Raw genomic sequence first — 21,542 nt, 5'->3', positions numbered from 1 at the left:
GTAAAGATAAACACATCATAAAAAGTCATGGTTATAAAAAAGAGCCACTCAGGTCTGTGTGAATATGCCTATTCCACATTCAAAACATCAACTCTAGAAACTTTCCTGCCAAACTGCTCTTAAAGTTGTACATACTTTTCCTTTCTTTCCACCTCCAGGGTTCAAGGGAGCATCTAAGAATTTCCTGATCTGGCTTCATCTCTATTTGAGCTCTGGGTTGGGAAAGAGGAAGCAGAGGGGTACCCTGGGTGCAACGCTCTCCTCCATGGCCAATGGGGCCTGGGCTTACACCCTAGTAGTAAGAATTCCATGCAAGGAAAGCTGAGGCAGGTACCTCTAGCTGGAGACTCCTGTGGGTTAAGGAGACCCTGGTGTACGCTTGAAGAGCAGAGTAAGTGCATTTGGCGGGAGAAGGCATGGTGCTGACTGAGCATCTTTGCTTTGGAGTCTTTTCTTTCGCATCAGCCTGTCTGTGCCAAGAGCTGAAAATTGGCTGCGGGCAGGAGGCAGGGTGTCAGTCCCCAGCACTGGCCCGCTGGTCCAGGCTGGGAGAAGAGTTAGGGGGAGCCCTGGGCGCCAGCCAGAGGCAGCCTGCCTGATCTCTGCTCCAGTCCACAAATCCTTAACGGATTTTCTTTCTCTCCCTTCACCCTTTTCTTTCCTTTGCTCTCTTTCTTTCTCTCTCCTTCTTTCTTCCTTTCCCCCTCTTTTTCCCCTTTCCTCCCCATCCCCTTTCCCTTCCTCTCCCATCCCCCTCTCCCCTCCCCCTCTCCTGGTGTGAGCCTCTTCCTTTCCCCTCCTCCCCTTTCCGCCTCTCTTCCTCTCTCTTCTCCTTCTCCTTCTCCCTCTCAGCTCGCCGGGCGACCCTGCTCCTGCCTCCCACCTTAATGGCGGCATCTTCGGAGGATGATATAGACCGGCGGCCCATCAGGAGAGTCCGCTCCAAGAGTGACACGCCGTACCTCGCGGAGGCCAGGATTTCCTTTAACCTGGGGGCAGGTAAGGACGACCCTCCAGCCTGCTCTCTCCCCACCAAGCTCCCCTTTCTACCTTCCTCCCCGCCGGCTGGCTCAGCCCCCTGCCCTCCTGGGTGTCCGCTCCTGGCAATGCCCTCCCTCCCGTCCCCTTTCTGCCCAGCCCAGCCCAGCGCCGCTCGCTCGCTCCCTCTCTTTGTGTCGCTGGTGTGAGGAGGGTGTGTGTGTGTGTGTGTGCGCGCGCGCGCGTGCGCTGCGGAGGTGGGAAGGGTAGTGCGTGGAGCCCTACATTCGCCCAGGAGTCACCCGCGGGGTTCCCCTTTCCATGAAGAGTGTTGTCACTGATAACAATGACCGTAGTTATAACCTAGCGCTGGGTCAGGATGCCAGTGCTCTGCTGGTGAGGTTTGCTGGCGGGGCTACTACAGGGTGGGTGGAACTTGCTGGTGACATTCAGACTCTGGTGATTTTGCCTGGTTGGTACCGCTGCTGTGGTGTTGGAGTGGGGACAGGGGGTGCAGCTGCCAGCTGGGAGCAGGACTTTTTCCTTGCACCAAGCAGTTGGCAAGCAACCATTGTGATCATCATTATAGTATCATGGTCTGGAAGGCACATGGTAGGTGATTTGATGGTGTCACTGGAACTGGGGCCCAAAGTGACTCAGATGGAATTAAGTGAAAAGGGTAATTGAGGTAGAGGAGGGAGGGAAGGAAAGAAGGAGGGAAGGAAGAAAAAAAAAAATAAAGCAATAGAGAGAACTAGGATTCAGAGAGTCCAATTGCTTCAGTTGAGATCTCTCAGGGTTGCCTGAGAAGCACCCAGTGTCTGCTGACCCCACTGCTGCTACTGCTGCAGATTCACAGGCAGACACCCCCCTCCCCACCCCCTTACTAGTATATGGTCACTATCACTGGGAAGAAGTTGTTCTCCACCAGCTTCAGAGTGCTGCCTTTTCTGAATGACTGTTAAGCCTCCACCCTAGCTGTGTCTCTTCCTTTCTAGAGCCCCTTAGTATTCCAGTAACTCCATGCAAAAGGAGGGCATTTCCCTGAAGACCCTCCTTCAAAGTAAGTTTAAAAACCAGATGATACCTTTTATCTAGGAAACTAAACCCTTTAAAATGGAACTGAATCAAAGTGTGTGTGTGTGTGTGTGTGTGTGTGTCTTCAAATGTAGTGAAGAGGACCTTCAAATTATGAGTATTTTACACACTATCAAGAAGTTTGGACAAAAAAAAAACAACAAAACTCTGCATAGAGAAACAAGATGTGCTCGCTCAGCAACCATATCTTTATGACTGGAAGGATGGTAACTGGAAGTGCCAAAGTAGACAAGTTACTTAAAGTGTAACTTTCCTGTCTTGGTGATTTTGGTTTTCTAATGAAATGTTTCCTTGTTGCTCTTGAGATGTGTGCCTCTGGATTGGGGCTGCGGGAAAAGGAATTTATTGGGGGAAGCTTTGGCAGTTTTTGTGGTGTGCTGTACAGCCTAAGGTCTCACTGTGCAACTGTTAATCCTCTAGTTGTATGTTCCAGATTAAGGATAAGGTTGTGAAGGGTCTTGAAAAGGACTGAGAAGAGTTTCTTTCAAGGCTAAGGTTATTTTCCCACCCAGTGATATTAGGACTTATTCTGTTGACTCCTTTACTATCACACTCTGGTATATCGCCTTAGTGTCTTTGGCTACCACTGACTTACTGAAACCATTTTGCCACTAGATTAAACCCAGTGACTTGCAATCTTTTATCCTGGTTAAATTTCTCTGGTGACCAATTAAAAGAATGGATTTTTCTGAAAGGATGTGTCTCCCTTTCGCCTGAAGAAAAAAATAAGCCAAACAAGCTCCCAGTCTTTTTCATATGTCCCTTAGAATACCGCTAAAAGCAAAGTGTCCAGGACACCAGCGAAAGAGAAATTCAGTGGAGAGCATGGCAAGGTAGTCAAGGAGGGTGGGCAGTGCCTGCGGGATCTTAGTTTAAGGGAGCTGTCCTTCCTCGGTGGTGCTGAAGAGGACTTCGTGACTGTGAGTTTATTGTAAGCTTGACAGTGGAGGGAGAGGTGCTCTGTGATGGAATCCCCCTGAAAATGTGGAAGATCTGGCACCTAAAACTTTCCTGTCCCTGCCCACTTAACGTTTGTCGTCTGTTTACTACGCTTCACGCCTACTACCCCACTGCTCAAATAAAGCGGTTTTGCTCTAATTTTGTGCTGGCTGCTCACTCCTGGGGCCTTATTTTCCAGCTGCTTTCTGTGGTTTTTCCTGACATAGTAAGCTCTACTTGCAGATGTGCCTGTCCCTGATGTTTAAAGTAATTGTAACCCCTGGTTTAAAAAGCAAACAGCTTTGTTTATCTTCTTGAGCAGCAAGTTGTAATTAAGCTATTAGTGTCCTTATCAGTGTTGCTGAGCAGAGGAGCCTGCACACTTGGGATAAACTACATAATTTGGGCATAGAGAGAATTTGTCTGTCTCTGAACACAATTTATATACAATTAAACAGGGAAGCTTTCATCTGCCCTTTCTTCCCACTTCCCTCCTGCTTCCGAGTCACATTGTTTATTCTTTCCAGATAAATTCTTTATTGGTTTAAACTACGTATGTTTAATATTTGCTTTCTAACACCCACTCATTATATATGCATTCATGTTTAATGTTTTATTGATTTAATAATGCTTCAAGGAAATAATATACATGTACTCATTTTACTTGGATATCATGAAATTGTTTGGGGCATTTTGAATACTGATTAAATATTTAAGCACTTCTTCAACTTTACACTGTCCCTTATGATACTTAGTACTGTCATTTCAGAAATAACTCCACAGCTTGAGTGAAGGATACACTCATTCACCTACAGTCCCAAGTCAGTCAAAGAATAGCACCTAAATGTGGATCTTTCCTAACTTTATAAAGATGTTAATTTAAAGTTCAGCCTAAATTGAGACAGTGGAGAACAATAATTTTCTGATTCATGACTTTTATTTTTCTAAGAGTTCCAATGCAAATATTAGTAAATGATTGTTTGCTGAAGATAGTATATAAGCTATTAAAAAATAAGTCCAGTGTATTTGCTAAAAGTTACCCAGACATATCAGACTTCATTTAAAACATTGGAACAGTTGAATTTGAGAATTTCAGATGTGTGAAAAGGACATTTTGTAACAGAAGAGTGTGTTCACACTATTAGTAGCAAGTGTTTCTAATTGTGTTCTCACTTACTAATGAACATCACTGACATTTCGCTTGTAAGAGCTTACCCTGCCTTATGAGGTCATTCTTTCACTACATTAAAGAGAATGCAATGAAGAGTTGCAGCTCATCTGGCAGATACTTTCTATGGGCTTGTGTATTCTATTTTTCTTTATACTGACAGTATATAGAAAAGTATTCCATACATAGAAGGTTCTGAAATGGAAACGTTCTCCATAATTACACACCACAGTGGATGACATTGTTCTGGTAAATAGAGGATTTAAGCACATCTAAAATTTCTTAAAGGGATGTCAGAAGAAGGAAGGCTAATCATCCTGATAATTTAGGATTAAAACACAAACCAATATTAGTCACTTTTGAGTAAAGTAAATTCTCTTTTGTCATCAGGAAGTTTAACCTTTGTTGACATTTCAGAATTGCTTTGTATGCTCAACCCTGGCATACACATCCTCTTTGGAAGGCTGAGGTTTGTTTTAGTTCCTGATGTCACTCAAGCGTAGCTGTTTCTATCTTCTACTGATCTCTCCCTCTCTTTTGGGCCCACAGAATAATGGCAGTGAAAATTGACTTACTATTGCTACCTGTAAGAATGGATGGGTCAGCCAGATTAAGTGATAAACTGGGTCTCAGGAGATCTTTTCCCTACTTTTTCTGAGGAGAAAGACCTTTATTTCTTAGCTAAATTATGAAGGCCCATGATATTGAGAAGTGAGAGCCTATAGGGTGCTCTCATTATTTAGCAATGAGCGCTGTTCCTGGGCAAAACTGTGAATATTGTCATGGTAAACCAAGATAGTTTCACCAATCTAAGGGTCTTGGTAAGCATTCTCCTCCATTCCTTCACTGAAGAATGCCAATGTATTCCTCACAATATTTTGTTTGTTTATTTTTGGTACTGATTTCAAATGGAAAGGTAATTGATCATATGGATCTGGCTTTTATTTTGTTGGCCAAAATTCTTCTTTTAAGTATTGCTCTCACATTAAGTAGCCATAATAATCCAAGTAGCTGACCACATAGATGACCAGAGTCCCTACTACTAGGCTTTCTGAGGCTCTGGCTTCCTTTTATACAATTGTTAAAGCTAGCTACACTGATAATCTCAATACGTCATGCATTGAGGTCACACTAATGAAGACCACTTCAGATAACATAACTAATATGAACAATGTAGAGGAAAGTAAGTAATTAACACTGTGAAGAAATATAATTTGTTTGCTTCAAATATATAACCATAAATATATGACATATAAACCATGTTTATGAGACAAACACAAAATCTGTGTTGAGTAGTTAAATTTAGGATATTTTGCCTGGGGATAATTAATTTTTAAACATCTAAGTACTGTATTTACCATTTTCTTATGATGAAAGGATAAATTACTTGTTTGTTCTGTCCTTATGTGTCAATATTATTTAATTTCATGGAAAACCATGGAGTTGTGTTTTTTTAAATATATTTCTTTATAGATTTCAGAGAGGAAGGGAGAAGGAGAGAGAGAGAGAAATATCAATGATGAGAGAATCATTGATTGGCTGCCTCCTGCACACCCCACACTGGGGATCGAGCCCGCAACCCAGGCATGTGCCCTTGGCCAGAATCGAACCTGGAACCCTTCAGTCCACAGGCTGACACTCTATCCACTGAGCCAAGCCAGCTAGGGCATGGAGTTGTGTTTTAAATGGAAAATGTGAAGCAAGAATCAGAACTTTATTTTAATGCATCTCTTCCACTAAGACAGTGGACAGGTCACTTAACCTTTCTGGGTTTGATTTTCTCAGCTCTAAGAGGAGGGATTTGGAATTTAAAATCTCTAAAACTCTATCCAATAAAAAGTTTGTATATGTAGCTGCTACTTTTAGCTCTAGCTGTGCTATTAGAAACATACTATACCCTGTTTTTACAAATCATCTTATTTATGGTATAAAACATATAGAATAGCATATTTACAATAAGAATCAAGACATTCGATTTCCACTAAGTTATGAAAATAACTTAGAGCTAATGTATAAGTTAAAAGATAACTAATATATATATAAGGTATATTATATATACAATATCAATTAAAATAATTTAAATTTGAATATGCAGGGATTAGAATATTTAACATAGTTGATGTTCTATAAATATTTAATTGAATAAGGTATTGAAGAAATTTTAGCAAAAAAAAAAAAAAAAAAAGGAGAGTGAGAACACTAAATATTAATATGGTTCCCAAATAGCATTTAAGTCTATTAGCCTGTTCTCTTATATAATTAAAATTAAATGAGAATATAAGATCTATATTTTCTTTTTATTCTTTTAAATTGCTAAGGAGGATAAACATGTATACCAACTAACTAAATAGCAGGATTCAACCAAGCTACAATGTACCCCTTTTCAATTGGCAGATAGAATAATCCTAATTTCTAGGCATTGACTGTTAAATTTACCCATGAACCACAAAGAACTATTTTTTCCTTTTTTTTTTTTACAGGCATATAAGCTGACAGGAGCAAATAAACTATTGTCAGGACAAGTGTAGCAAGTGCATATTAATACATTTTTATAATACAATTTAATACTAGGCAAAATATTTAAAATTACTTGTGGAGTTACTCTTTGAGATAAATTACAACTTCAATTCATGATCATTATTTATTGTACAAGTACAAGAGTTAAAATTAAAGTGGGAAGAGGAGATAACTTGTAGTGCTGACTATTTTTATCCTTGACTTAATAAGATGAAAAGGGGGACATATATTATAGCCAGTGTGTTATGTTACACAAACAAAATGGGCCTGAAGGAATTGTCAATAGATATAACATTTTCCTCACTGTGTGGTATAAGAAGAACTCAAGCACTTTTGTGTTTTCTTTCATTACACTCTCCATCCACTTTGATAGGTGATAAAATTGATATGACTTCAGAGGGGGGAAAAAGTGGGCCATGTTGATATTTTAATTGCTTTAATTTACCTTTTTAATTGCCTTTTTCATGTAATGAAGGATAGTTAAATAAAAGACAAAATCAATTTTATTGCCTTATTGAATGATGGTGGATTTGACTGATTTTCTAAACAGGTTATTGAAGGACAACAAGAATAATCTTCTTTTGATAGTAGTTATTTCACATTTATGAAGGCAAGTGTTGTGTAAATATCTGTAGGTTTTTCTATTGATCTTCTCGCCACATTTGTATGCCCTAAACTAACAATTCAGCAGCAGAATCTTTGAATATTAAATATTCGTGCTATAATGGTAGACATGAAGATTCAATACACATTTGGTTTTGAAACTATACTGAATTTATCAATATGAAAAATTTGCCTTTTATAGACATAGAGAGCCTATTATTTCTGGATTTCTACCAATTAAAGAACAAATGTGTTTAATATTCAATCACAAATCAAAAGTATAAGAAGAGCTTTGTTATGCTTGAATTTATTCTTACCCCATTTGAGCCCTTTTTGGGGGGTGGTGGTGGAGGAAGGTGAGAAGAAATAATAATATAATAATGTTCATTCACTCAACAAATATTGAAAAATTAAATATGTATTAGACCATATTTTAGACACTTGGGATACATTGGTGATAAAAACAAACAACTTCTTATTCTCATGAATTTTAACTTCTAAAAGTGTGCTATGGATAATAAACAATGTAATATTTAAGTACATTGTATAGTATTTTAAGTTAATTATTAAGGCCAAAACAAAGAAAACTAAGAGTATAAGGCATATGGAGGCAATGAAAGGGGTGGATTGCAGGATAGGCAACATTGAGAAGAGGGAATTTGAACAAAGTTCCTCAGAGTAGGTGAGAGAGTAAGCCATGCCAATATGGGGTTCAGGACAGGGTGGGAAAGAGCTGAGGGAAAGCAAGTATAAAGGCCCTAAATCAAGAGTGCTCCCAGTATGTTCAAGACCTGTCAAGGAGCCCAGTGAGGCTGGAGAGGAGTGAGTGAAAGGGAGGTGGCAGGAGAGGAAATTCATGAGGGAATAGGTACCACATCACATAGGGTCAGGTGGACCACGGCCAAGACTTTAGCTTTACTTGGTGAATGTGGAGCAATGCAGGGACTTGAGCATAAGAGTAACATGATCTGAATGAGATTTTAAAAGGGTCACTGGATCTACTATATTAAGAACAGATGACAGTGGAGCAATGAGGAAACAGGGAAGCTGACTTGGAAGTTGCTACCGTAATGCAGAGAACTGGTGGTGGCTCAGCAGCATGGTACAGCAGAAGCAGTGGGAAGTGGTCAAACTTTGTATGTATTTGACTTTAATGATGGATTGGATGTGGGTTGTGTGAAAAGAAGAGGAGCTAGAATGCATTCCTGGTTCCATTTCTTTAAATACTGAGCTAGAATGCATTCCTGGTTCCATTTCTTTCCTTCCCTTAGCCACGTTCAGCTGGAAGTGTGATCTCATAACAAAGCTGATAATATGTACCTTAAAGGGAATAAGTACCTTAAAGGTTTGGCCTGAGCAACCAGAAGTATAGAAAAGCTCTTTTGGAGCATGCATGGGGGAATGGTCAGAAGTTCAAATATGGACATGTCAAGTGTAATATGTCTATTAGACATCCAGTTGGAGGTATCAAATAAGTAGTTATACAAATCTAAGGTTAAAAATGAGACCTGGTCCTGAAATAAATATTTGAGTTGTCAACAGATATAGAGAATCCACTAACAACTGTGTCAAGGGCTTTTTAAGCATTTGCTCATTAATTCTTCATAATGACCCTATGAGATTAGTGTTATTATTACTATCTTTATTTTATCCAGGTGGAAACTAAGTCACAGAGATATTAAATAACCTACCAAAGGTATTATAGCTAATAAGAGGAATAAGAGGAAGAATGGAATTTGAATCATGTTTTATGACTTCAAAATCTATATTTTAATGGCCATTATTTATTTCAAGGAAGCAAACATATTATCAGCTTTGTTATGAGATCACACTTCCAGCTGAACGTGGCTAAGGGAAGGAAAGAAATGGAACCAGGAATGCATTCTAGCTCAGTATTTAAAAAAAAAATACTTGGTTAGGATTCACTGTAAGAAATGCACTTTATATCACCTCACATAACACACATTCATATTTATAATTGGAATAAAATATAGTTGACTATTGAACAACATGGGATTATTTGACTAATGCATAGTAAAAAATCTGTGTATAATCTTTGACTCACAAAAAATAACTACTAAAAAAGCCTTACAGATAATATAAACAGGCAATTAACATATATGTTGTGTGTTTTATATATTACATACTGTATTCTCACAATAAAGTAAGCTAGATAAAATTTTAAAAATAATAAGATAAAAAATCATAGGAAGAGAAAGCACATTTATAGTGCTGTATATATTGATTGAAAAACTCTGCCTATAAGTGGACTTGTACAGTTAAAACCTGTGTTATTCAAGGGTCAACTGTATTCCTCAAAATACCCTTATAAGGTACACATGCATTCTGATGCTTTCTATGTTATCCTGTCTCCTCCCTTCCCACTCCATTCCATTCTAACAAAGTTTAGTCACAAAATTGTTAATTATGATCCATCTAAATGATTTTATAACCCATAGTTTAAGAATATTATTTAATTGGTAGTTTCTAAGGGCTATTTCTTAATTCAGAAAATTTATTTACAAGGAAATCCCACTTTAGTACTATCCCACTAAGAGATATTCATTCTCTTACCTGAGTCAAGGTGAAAGAGAAAAATCCCAGGGACAGAGCCAACTTAGCTATTGGGTACAGTAGGCACAAAGTCCAGGCACATGATACATATAGAGTCTCAGGAAAATGTCTTAATTTCTTTAAAGTCAGAAGTATAAATAAATATAATCCAGCCTGCTTCATATTTGTTTTATACCAACACAGCCATAAAATATAGTTTTTAATTTTTTTTTTGTGGTAAAAGTAGCCTACAAAGGAAAAAGTATCACCCTGACCAGGTGGCTCAATTTGTTGGAGCATCTTCTCATACACTATCAGAGGTTTCGGGTTTGCTTCCCGATCAGGGCACTTATTCATGTTGTGGGTTCCATCCCAAGTTAGGACACATATGGGAGGCAACCAACCACTGTTTTGTTTTGTTTTTTTTTCTCTCTCTTCCTTCCTCAATCTCTAAAATCAATAAAAAGCATTTCCTTGCATGAGGATAAAAAGAAAAAGGCAAAAGGACCCAGAACCCACACAAGTTATAATGCAGCCCTGTGAAGAGTAGGAAGAGAAGTGAGAAAGAACTCTCTCTTTTCTGGGTAGTGTAGTAATTATGAGGATATACTCTTGCACCAGACTTACCAGGCTTGAATCCCTACTTTTTCACCTCCTAGATGTGTGACCTTGGGCAAGATATTAAACCTCTCCCTACCTCAGTTTTCTCACTTGTAAAAAGGGATCTGTAATGGTGAGGTTTGTTTTGAAAGACAAATAATTTATCAAATACAAAAACATAAAATAATGCTTGCCACATAATTTATAATCATTACACAATGTGGAGAATGAGCTCCATTGTATTTCTGTGTTCTACTTCAAAGGTGTTATATTCTTCCAAGATTATACAAAAAAAAAAAAAAGCTTCCTTCTAGTTACCACATCTTATAGGACCAAATGAGGTACAAATTGAGAAACTACTACATTAAAAAACTAGTTTTCTTAGTTAAATTTTACCCCCATTCAATCCCTCTTGCTTATGCTACAGGATAAATATGATGAGCCCAAAATTAGAAAGTCACCCTCAGACTCTGAAAGTTAAAGAACTCTACTTTAAGAATAGTTTATCCTATGTCTAGACTTGAATAGATCAACCTTGAAATACCTTTCCAAATGGCCATGTGGAAATGGCCACATGGAACCGACTGGACTTTCCAACAGTCCTCAACTTGGAGGAGGTGTTGTGAACAAAGGGAGAAAAAAGAAGAGTAGAGAAAGAGCTATAGGGAGAAACAGGGAAGGAGGCAAAAAGGGAAGGGGAAAGAGAGGACACACAACTTTTCATTTGAGAAGCCATCTGTGTAGCTCAGAAAAGTACATAAATTTGAATCTGATACTTATGAGCTGCATCATCTCAGACTCTTTGAAACTGTAGCATGCGGATAACACTGGGACTAATTTTCATTGTTACTTCAAGGACCAAATGTGAACATGCCTTGCCAACAGCCAAGTGCTATACAAAGACAAGAAACAGATGTGGTCTAATGAATCAGACAGCTTTAAATGTCTAGCTCTGGCCTGGCCAGAGTGGCTCAGTTGCTTGAGAATTGTACTGTGTACCAAAAGGTTGTGGGTTTGATTCCCATCAGGGCATATATGGAAGGCAACCAATCAATGTTTCTCTCTCACATCAATGTTGTCTCTCTCTCTCTCTCTCTCTCTCTCTCTCTCTCCCTCTTTCTAAGCATATCCTCAGGTAGTGATTATAAAAAATGAAATGTCTAGCTCTGGCACAAAACACAAGAATGAAAATGTGAAAAATAGACTAATTCTACCTAAAATGTTGTCTTTGCCATGGTAAAAAATTTAACACAGTCTAATAGTCCAGAAAAATTAAATACAGCATCTACCAATTGATAAATGTAGGCTGTATTCATGCCTCCACTATCAACTTTCATCACTATGAAATATGGTCACTTTAAGATGTTATCATCCATTCATAAGAGACAAAGGGTTTGAATTTTTACGAGTGTTTGAGAATTGCAGAAATTTTTAAGTTCTTAGTGCAGTCCCAGCCTCACCTCACTTCAACTTTTCACTTGATAACAGTGCCCGAGACGGCACCTGTCATTTTGAAGCTAAAAGTAACTGTACTGCAGACTGGAATTACTGGCCAATGCCATGTGGTTTGGCCTTAGACAGACAGCCAATTAACCAGATGCATCCTTATATTTTTTCACCGTCTCTTTCCTTTTCTTTGCCCTGTCCCTCTTCCACCAACTGAATGCCCTACTTTTTTTTTTTTTTTTAACTTTAAGGAAACACAACCTGAGGTTTCAGGCAAAACCTTCATTTGTGAGAGAAAGAGTGGCCTGAATGCCCCCTGGGAATCTGCAGAAGTCTAGGACTGTTCATTCCCTCCCACTAAAACCATAGCATTACACAGTTTGCACAGCTTGGAGTCAGTTGCCCTGTGCTCACTCCAGACTTCGCACCATGCTGGCTTCCAGCAACATCCTGGCCATAACTGCTCATGACTGACTGTAATCAGTTAAGATGCAACGATTTCAATGAAAAAAGTGCCTTATACCAGCAGTTCTGGCATATTACTCAGAGCAGCCTTACATATAAAACACTTCTCAGTTCTAGAAATAAATTTTTGTTGTTGTTGTTAATCCTCACCTGAGGTTATTTTTTCCATTGATCCCTTTTTTAGAGGGAGAGAGAGAATGGAAGGGAGAGGTAGAGACTAAGAGAGGAGAGAGAGAGAGGAAAAAAAACATTGATGTGAAAGAGACACATTGATTGGTTGCCCCCACCCCTATCCCACCCCCTCCGCTCCCTCCCCCACCCCCCACCCCCGACCAGGGCCAGTAATCAAGCCTGCAACAGAGGTACATGCCTTTGGGAATCAAACTGTAACCCTTTAGTCTACAGGCTGACGCTCTAACCACTGAGCAACTGGCTAGGGCTAGAAACACTTTCTTCATGTTCAACGTGAAATAAAAAAGGCAGATACAATATTATGAGTAATTGGGTTTTTACTTTATTTTTAGTCTTCAACTCTTACAGTTTGGCAGCTCCTTCTAAGCTATGGATTTTATTCACATAAATGTAAATATTTCTAGCCAACACCTAGGTCTGGAGTCCATGATGGGTAATGCAGACCACACCGAATGTTGGTTAATCACAGATTCTCCATTGTACACAACTTATACTACATGATTTTCATGAGGGTATTTTACTGCATTTTGATATAAAAGGATATTTAATTAACAGACTGGAAGCAAATTAAGTGCTTGATACCTTGTTAAATCTTACAAAAGTTCACGATGACTAAATCTTTATTCAAGTTGTAAAATGCCTGAGGTAGTTTTCCTTTATTCGCTCATGTAAGAAGTGCATTTTAAATAGGCAGGAATAAATCGTTAGTGTGGTTTCTGACACTTTAGCCAAAGGTGGTACCTATACATCATGTATCATTCAATTCTCACCACAAAAATCCTCCCCGTTTTATGAAGCAACCAGACAGCATGGTCAGTGGTCACTGTAAATGATGCTTGGTTTGCGGTTTAGTTGACTTGAAAATTCTTTGTTTCTCTAAGTTCATTCATATGTTTGCATGTACTTGTTCAGGTCATATTCTTTCAGGCATCTTAAGGACATTCTATTTCTGAAGATAAAAGGTTTGCTCTTATTTTTCTTGTGTCACCACTTGTCTTATAGATGGCAACAACATAAATGGGAGTGTGTGTTAAGCATAAGACAACTAGGACCATCCATAACAATAATACCATGTCAACCCAAAGTAAGCTCAAATCAGCCTTACACTCTCTTCATTGGCCTCTTGGTTACAGCTCATATAATATGGTCTGTATGAACAATTTCAGCTGTAAAGTTACCTCGTAAAGAAATATATCACCTACAGAGTTCTCGCAAAGACCCAATTATAGGAACAAGTCCACAGAGTTATAGCTATGAGGATTTGTGTTCTATCTCCTCCTCGGTTCTACTTATTAAAGACACTGAAGTGGAATAGTGAAGTGGGAAGAAAACAATGACTGAATTTAACCAACACAGAAAAGGCTGATATTATCACTCAGATGTAACCCTAGTTCTCTCTTATCGCTGTATTTCCCGCCTCATTTATTATATTGACATATAATATTGACATATTTGGACAAAATTGTGCATGATTTCTTTGAAAGTATTAGTTGGTTATGTAATTTAAATTCAATTATATAAGTAAGATCTTTGGTGGCAAGTGGCAGAGAGCAAAATAACAATTAATAAAATACATTGTTCATTAATAATTAATAAAATATATTGTTGGGGGAAATAATCTAATTGTGAAAGATGTGATTCCTTTTCACCTTATACCGAGACCAAACGATATTGATATTAAATTTGTTATCCCACACAGAGTTGAAAAGAAATCACATGTTATAATGAAAAGGCCTAGCAAAGGACAAACATGTTAAGGTTCAAATAAAAGCTTTTCTGCAGTCAAGACTCCTCCTTCAGAACCAGGGGAAACGAGAAGCATGTTACGGCAACTAGTGCACCGGTTCAAATATTTAGAGCATTTAATGCAGCTGGGCAAACACACTCAACAACACTGGTGTGTATTAAAGCTAGTGCAATTTTCTTTCCAGTTGCTTGTTCTCTGTGCACTTTATTCTATCTATCTCTAGAAACCTCAAATACAGTCCGATAACCACAATGCATCTTGAGCGCATTCTAGTGTCTTTTCTAAATTATGACTGGTTTCATCTCTCTTGTGCTTGGTCTTTAGTGACCTCAGGGAAAATAACGGTGTTGTGTTGTTTGTGTGGGCTCATAAGAACAGAAATGTTTTCCGTAATTCCTCAGTTTCCATAAATCTGTTGCTGAGGTTCAATTACTTTCCTCCCCGGAGTGGGAGAACAGTTTCAAGCCTCAGGTTCACATAATTCCCCCCATTACATTCCTGGCTCTGACTCATGTTAGAATTAAATGCCTTCCTGTGATGAAGATCTAGAGGCAGATAGTTAGTAGATAAAGAAAGTACAGTGGCAAGTAATAGGTAGAACTCTAGCCTTCCCAGGGATAAATTGCCTGAAGTGCCCACTGATTTGTATTATATCATCATACATAGAAGGATAAAAATTTCTGGGGACTGTTGGTTCATATGAGAATCTCTGCTGAGGCAACGGTATAATCACCATTCTGACCACTCTCACAGCTTTGCCCATAGAGGGATGAGCAGGACCTGTGTCAGTCAGACCTGGATATAAAGTCTGACTCGGTGGGGCCATTGTAGGGCAAGGTTACTGCTTTTATGAATTTCAGCTTGCTTACCTATACAATGGGAATCCTCATTTAGCATAGTTGTTGTGGGAATTACATGAAAGGGGGATATAAAGCAAAGCACCTGGCATAGTAGCTGCTCAATAACCACCTTTCAAATGTGTCAAGCAAGAAACATACTCAATTTAGTTTATTAACGTAACATCTTGATGTCTCGTTGCAGTGACAATTATTTTATTAGTTTACCAAAACCCGCTTATAAAAACCTGAACAAAATTTTAGAAAAATAAAGGAAGGATGACTTGTTATTGTTTATTGTGACTCGTTTTGTTAAATATCAGTATAGTCAAATGTTCATCAAAGGCCTTCTGCTACATGCTCAACATGGATTTAACAGTTTTAACAACTAAATCCATCAGTCAGAACATTAACATCCACTGAACCCCAAGCTTTAAGGGAAGGGACCAAATGTGCCTCATTCATCCCTGAATCCTCAGTGCCTAGCATAAGGCCTGGCCCATAAGAGGTGTTCAAAAAGTACTTGTCTTTTTTTTTTTTTTTCTAGAACTGAATGTCATTTATTGGGACCACTCTTTTTTTAAAATTTCTTTATTGATTAAGGTATTACATATGTGTCCTTATCCCCCCATTACCCCCAATCCCCCCACTCATGCCCTTACCCCCTGTTGTCTGTATCCATTGGTTAGGCTTATATGCATGCATACACGTCCTTCGATTGATCTCTCTCCCTTACCCCCACCCTCCCCTACCTTCCCTCTGAGGTTTGATGGTCTGATTGATGCTTCCCTGTCTCTAAAAAGTACTTGTCAAGTGAAGAAATGTATCAGGGCAGTGGCCCTTTGCTTGTGGGTTCATCTTTATACCAAACTTATTGGATTTCTTCATATTTTTAAAAAGGACTTTCTTTTTATTCTTTGCATTTTAAAATATTTTATTGATATGTAATTAACATAACACTGTGTAAGTTTAAGGTGTACAATGTGTTGATAAAAGGACATTTTTTTTTTTGAAGATCAGTTTTAGGTTCACAACAAAGTTGAAAGGAAGGCTAAGAGATTGCCCATATAGCTCCTTCTCCAGAGTCCCAGAGTCTCCCCCAATTTTGACACCCCCCACCACAGTGGCACATTTATTACAATTGTTGAACCTACATTGACATACCATTATCCCCCAAAGTCCATAGTTGACCTTAGGATTCACTCTTGGTGTACTTTTTACAGATTTGGTCAGATGTATGCCATATATCCATCATTATAGTAACATGGAGTATTTTCACTGCCCTAAAAACCCCTCATGATCTGCTTATTCATCTCTCCTGCCACACCCTGGTAACTACTGATCTTTTTACTGTCCTTATAGACTTTTCCAGAATCTAATATAAATGGAATCATACAGTATGTAATGAAAGAAGATTGGCTTCTTTCACTTATATGCATTTAAGATTCCTTTTTGTCTTTTCATAGCTTGATAGCTCATTGTTTTTTAGTGCTGAATAACATTCTATTGTTTCTATATATCACAGTTTACCCATTCACCGACTGAAGGACATTTTGGTTGTTTCCAAGTTTTGGCAATTATGCTGTACACATCTGTGTGCAGGTTTTTGTGTGCGCATCGTTTTTAACTCTTTTGAGTAAATACAAAGGAGTGCAATTGCTGGGTCATATAGTAGGAGTATATTTAGTTTTGTAAGAAACCACCAAACTGCCTTGGGAAGTGGCTGTACTATTCTGCATTCCTACCAGCAGTGAATGAAAGTTCCTCCTCTTCATTTTTTAATATTGCCCATAGACATTTTCACATATCTGGTCCTTGTTTTCTTCTAAAGATTTCTGTTAGCAGAAGCTTTAGAGCAAGGTGGCAAACTTATCCCCTCCAAGCAGCAATATTTTCTTTTGTTGTTGTTTTTGTTTTAGAGAGGGTCCCCAAAAAGAGAGAGAAGAAGTAAAGGGCAAATTCCCTAGAATCTAGATATTTAAAAATAGCTCAGTTCCAGAGGTGTTTTAGAGCCAGCAGCTCGTATCGATTGTGAGAGCCAATGAGGTGCATCTCTCCCCAACTCCCCAATCAGGACATCGCATAAAGGTGGCCCTGGGGGAGCACTGACACCAAGGAAATCCGTGAACACTACTGTGAATTAGAACTTTTTCAGAAAGCTGGTTGCAGAGTTAAGTCTGACATTTGATGGGCAAATTCTAAGCACCATCTAAGTTTATATGTGTGTGTGTGTGTATGTCTGTGTGGTTTGGGGGCACTTATTAGATGTTTAAAATATTAAAGGAGCCTAGCTGATGTGACCCTGTGGTTGAGCATTGACCTATGAACTAGGAGGTCACGGTTCCATTCCCTGTCAGGACACATGTCTGGGTTTCGAGCTTCATCCCCAGTAGGGAGTGTGAAGCAGGCAGCCAATCAATTATTCTCTCTCATCATTGATGTTTCTATCTCTTTTTTCCCTCTCCCTTCCTCTCTGAAATCAATAAAAATATATTTTTAAAAAATATAAAAGAAAAAGTATCAGAATGGTTTTGCTTGACCAATTTAATTTAACAACTTAACTTTCAAAGGTTTATTGACTTCAAAGGTAACGTGTTATTGGGTAAAATTATTACTGCTACATGTTATTTTAATACTAGAGGCCCGGTGCACAAAATTCGTGCACGGGGCGGCGGGGTTTGTCCCTCAGCCCAGCCTGCACCGTCTCTAAACTGGGACCCCTCGAGGGATGCCCGACTCCCCATTTAGGACCAATCCCACGGGCAGTTGGACATCCCTCTCACAATCCAGGACTGCAGGCTTCCAACCACTCGCCTGCCTGCCTGCCTGCCTGATTGCCCCTAACTGCTTCTGCCTGTCAGCCTGATCACCCCCTAACCACTCCCCTGCCAGCCTGATCAACGCATAACCACTCCCCTGCTGGCCTGATTGCCCCCAACTGCCCTCCCCTGCAGGCCTGGATACCTCCCAACTGCCCTTCCCTGCTGGCCTGGTCGCCTCTAACTGTCCTCCCCTGAAGGCCTGATCACCCCCAACTGCCCACCCCTACTAGCCTGGTCCCCCCCAACTGCCCTCCCCTACTAGCCTGGTCCTCCCCAACTGCCCTCCCCTGCAGGCCTAGTCCCTCCCAACTGCCCTCCCCTGCTGGCCTGATCACCCACAACTGCCCTCCCCTACTGGCCTAATCACCCACAACTGCCCTCCCCTGCTGGCCATCTTGTGGTGGCCATCTTGTGTCCACATGGGGGCAGCCATCTTTGACCACATGGGGGCGGCCATCATGTGTGTTGGAGTGATGGTCAATTTGCATATTATCCTTTTATTATATAGGATGGGAAAATCAATATGGCTAAGGTAAAGAATATAAGTTTGTCTTGAAAATATGCTTTCTTGTATGCATGCATATAAGCATAAGCAACGGATGCAAAACTCTGGGGGGTGAGGGCATATATGGGAGTGGGGTGGGGGGTGGCAATGGTAAGATATGTACACATATAATACCTTAATAAAAAAAAATTGAAATAAATAAATAAATAAAGACATGAGTCATAAAAAAAAAAGAAAATATGCTTTCTTCTTTAGAATAGATATAAATATGTCTGATACCAATATTTAGAAAATATCTGATCTCCTTATATGGTACTTGGGACATTTATGAAGAAGAGAGTGGATTTGTTTTTTCAGTTTATTCAACACTAAGAACAAGTTGGTCACATTCCAACATAGTTTGCAGCATTTCCACCTTTACCGTCTAATGCTACTGTAATACATTCACTCTGTTTGGGATTCATTTTCAATCAAATAAGTGATGAATTGGTTGTGATGTCCCTATACCAGTCTTGCCAACTGGAGAAGTGGATCTTGAAGCAGCAAGTGAACAGCTATTTAAGCTCCTCCCAGCCTATCTGTCCTTAGCACAATGGCTTAACCAATCAAATAAGTGATGAATTGGTTGTGATGTCCCTATACCAGTCTTGCCAACTGGAGAAGTGGATCTTGAAGCAGCAAGTGAACAGCTATTTAAGCTCCTCCCAGCCTATCTGTCCTTAGCACAATGGCTTAACTACATCAGAATAAAAATATTATGAAGTCATCACATGTTGGCCTTTCAAAGAGAGCCTTTTAAAATTACGTTAGTATCTGCAGGTCACATATTTTTCAAGGAGTAGAAAGAAGGTTTTGCTGTTGTTGTTATTGTTTTCTGAATAATTGTTAACTTACACTAAATGAGCTGTAGAAGGAATGAGGTTCCCAGAGGAGCACCTGACATGCTGTAGGGAATTTGAACAAACTCCTATACACTCTTTTCTTTCCTTTTAAAATGTGATTCAACTGACAATTGTAAATGAGTGCATGTCCATAAACTAAGAAACCAAATTAGAATTCTGCATTATGCCTAAGGGCAGTATAAACTAATAAATGAGAATATTTGCCCTCTTGGTGTGTTTTAAAGCTCCCCAGTTCATTTGTGGGCTTTCTGACATAGAAAAGAAAACGTATATAGGAATTCAGAATGAGGGGTCATTAATTAAGAAAATGGCCTAAGGATAGAGAATGCTAAGAAAAAATGACAAGACATAATTAAAAACATTAATACACCCTATTGGAGTTACTTTGACAGATTCTAACTGAATACATGAATAGCAGAAAGCGTTAATGTGTGTGACCCATATATTATTGTATACTAGTAATGGGCTTGATGTTTTTATTTTGGTGTAGAAAGGGAGACTTGGTGCATTGGGACAATAGATTTGTCAGTGGGGAACTGGAATTACCTGATTCTGACATCTTTGATGTGACTAGGTACAACATCACCTACTTATATAGGGACCATTACTTAGAATGCGATCCAACCCTTTTCAGGGAACAGATCCTGGGAAGAACAATCATCACCATCAAACCCCTGTTGGGCAAAAGCTCCTGAGAAAAGATTGGATTTTACCTATTTTAGGTAAAAATGTAGCATGAATTAGTATGGAGGGCCAGAAATTATTTTCACCTTTTTTCTCTTTTAGATAAAGGACTGTGTTCTGATCTTGGTTTGAGTGGGGTCTGTGGGTTAGACCATGCACTATAGTGTTTGGCCCCTGGGTTTGCACCCCACCTCCAGCCTTCCCTAGGTATTGGAGTGTGAGTTCGTTGATGAGCCCCTCTATGGCTTTCTTCTTTTGCAATAAATCAGGGACAATAATAGCATTTATTTTACAGTTATGAGGATTAGATAAGGCAATATGTGTGACGTTCTTAAAGAGTTTCTGATACATAATCAGCACTCAGCAAATGTTCGCTGGTATTATTAGTAGGAACTGCTGGCCCAGTCAGCCCAGGATGCTAATAAGCTTACAGAGACACAGCACCTGCTGAGACCAGAGCAGCAGACAGACTCCAAGAGCAGAGCCAGCTGGCTCATCAGTGAGCTCCCTCTGCGAGTTGAGGTTTTTGCTTGCCCCCTCGCTCAACCCCCCCTCCTGCACAGATCTGCTTAGAGGCTCAGAAGAAAACCTCTTTAACCCCCTAGGTCGAGTATTGGCAACTGTCCCAAGTCATTTCCAGACTGTAACTAAGCAGATTCAATATTCAAGCCTCTTTTAGGTAACTCAATTTATGGGGTTAAGGATATAAGGTAGTAAACAGGTAAAGATGTACATACCAGGGTTTAGTCACTTATAATTCTAACTGCTTGAGTTGATTATTTAATTTGAAATGCCACAGGATATGGGGAGCATGATGTGAGTCAGTGAAGGCTCAGGTCCTCTTGCCCTTTCATTTGAAAAACCTGGGTGTATCCTCCCATGTGGGGCCCTTTAAACCTGGTTTCTCAATTATCCCACAGGGGTGGTAGTGGGACCAGAGTACCAGGTATTAATACAGCCAGTGTACACCAGGCCTCTGTTGAGCATCCCTTATACCCAGACCCTACACTAGCATTACCAACACAAATGTAGGTAGGTAAGCCCAGTTCTTAGAGCCTGAGCCTGCTTGGGTAGAGAGATAGTAAACAGATGGTTCTAATCCAAAGTGACAGTACTTACACTCAAGGCACAGGCGACGAAGAGCCACTGGACACAATGAAGAGACCAGTCCTGCCTGGGAGAGGTGGGGAGAGCACTTGGGCCCATCCTGGGAGGATTAGTGGGATTTTTCCCATGGATGAAACCATGTGTGGAAATATCTGAGGGGAGGGCTTCAGAAATTGAAGGGCATTCTAATCAGAGGAAACAGACTGCACAAAATGTATTTGGCATTTAGGTTACTCTGATTCACAATGATTTTATATGCAGTCCTAAGATATATTCATATATGATCTGCAGTCAGTGAACTGGCTACAGACTTCTCTGCTAATAGGAGTGCAGATGAGAGAGAAGGGAGCCATGGAGGGTGACTGTGATGCAGCGTCATT

General features: G+C 39.6%; 1 protein-coding gene across 1 annotated transcript in view; it reads left to right on the top strand.

Moving 5' to 3' along the window:
- The window catches only part of PHACTR1 (phosphatase and actin regulator 1), a 508,392-nt gene that overhangs the window by 28,737 nt on the left and 458,113 nt on the right, over positions 1 to 21,542 (top strand). The window contains exon 2 of the mRNA XM_028152411.2: positions 853 to 999. Within this exon, the coding sequence (XP_028008212.1) occupies positions 853 to 999 (147 nt within the window). The remainder of the gene's footprint in view (positions 1 to 852; positions 1,000 to 21,542) is intronic.

This window comes from Eptesicus fuscus, chromosome 9 (assembly GCF_027574615.1).
Source record: "Eptesicus fuscus isolate TK198812 chromosome 9, DD_ASM_mEF_20220401, whole genome shotgun sequence".
Classification (NCBI taxonomy): domain Eukaryota; kingdom Metazoa; phylum Chordata; class Mammalia; order Chiroptera; family Vespertilionidae; genus Eptesicus; species Eptesicus fuscus.
Note: the sequence above shows the minus strand (reverse complement) of the source record. Positions and strands in the feature narration are given on the sequence as shown.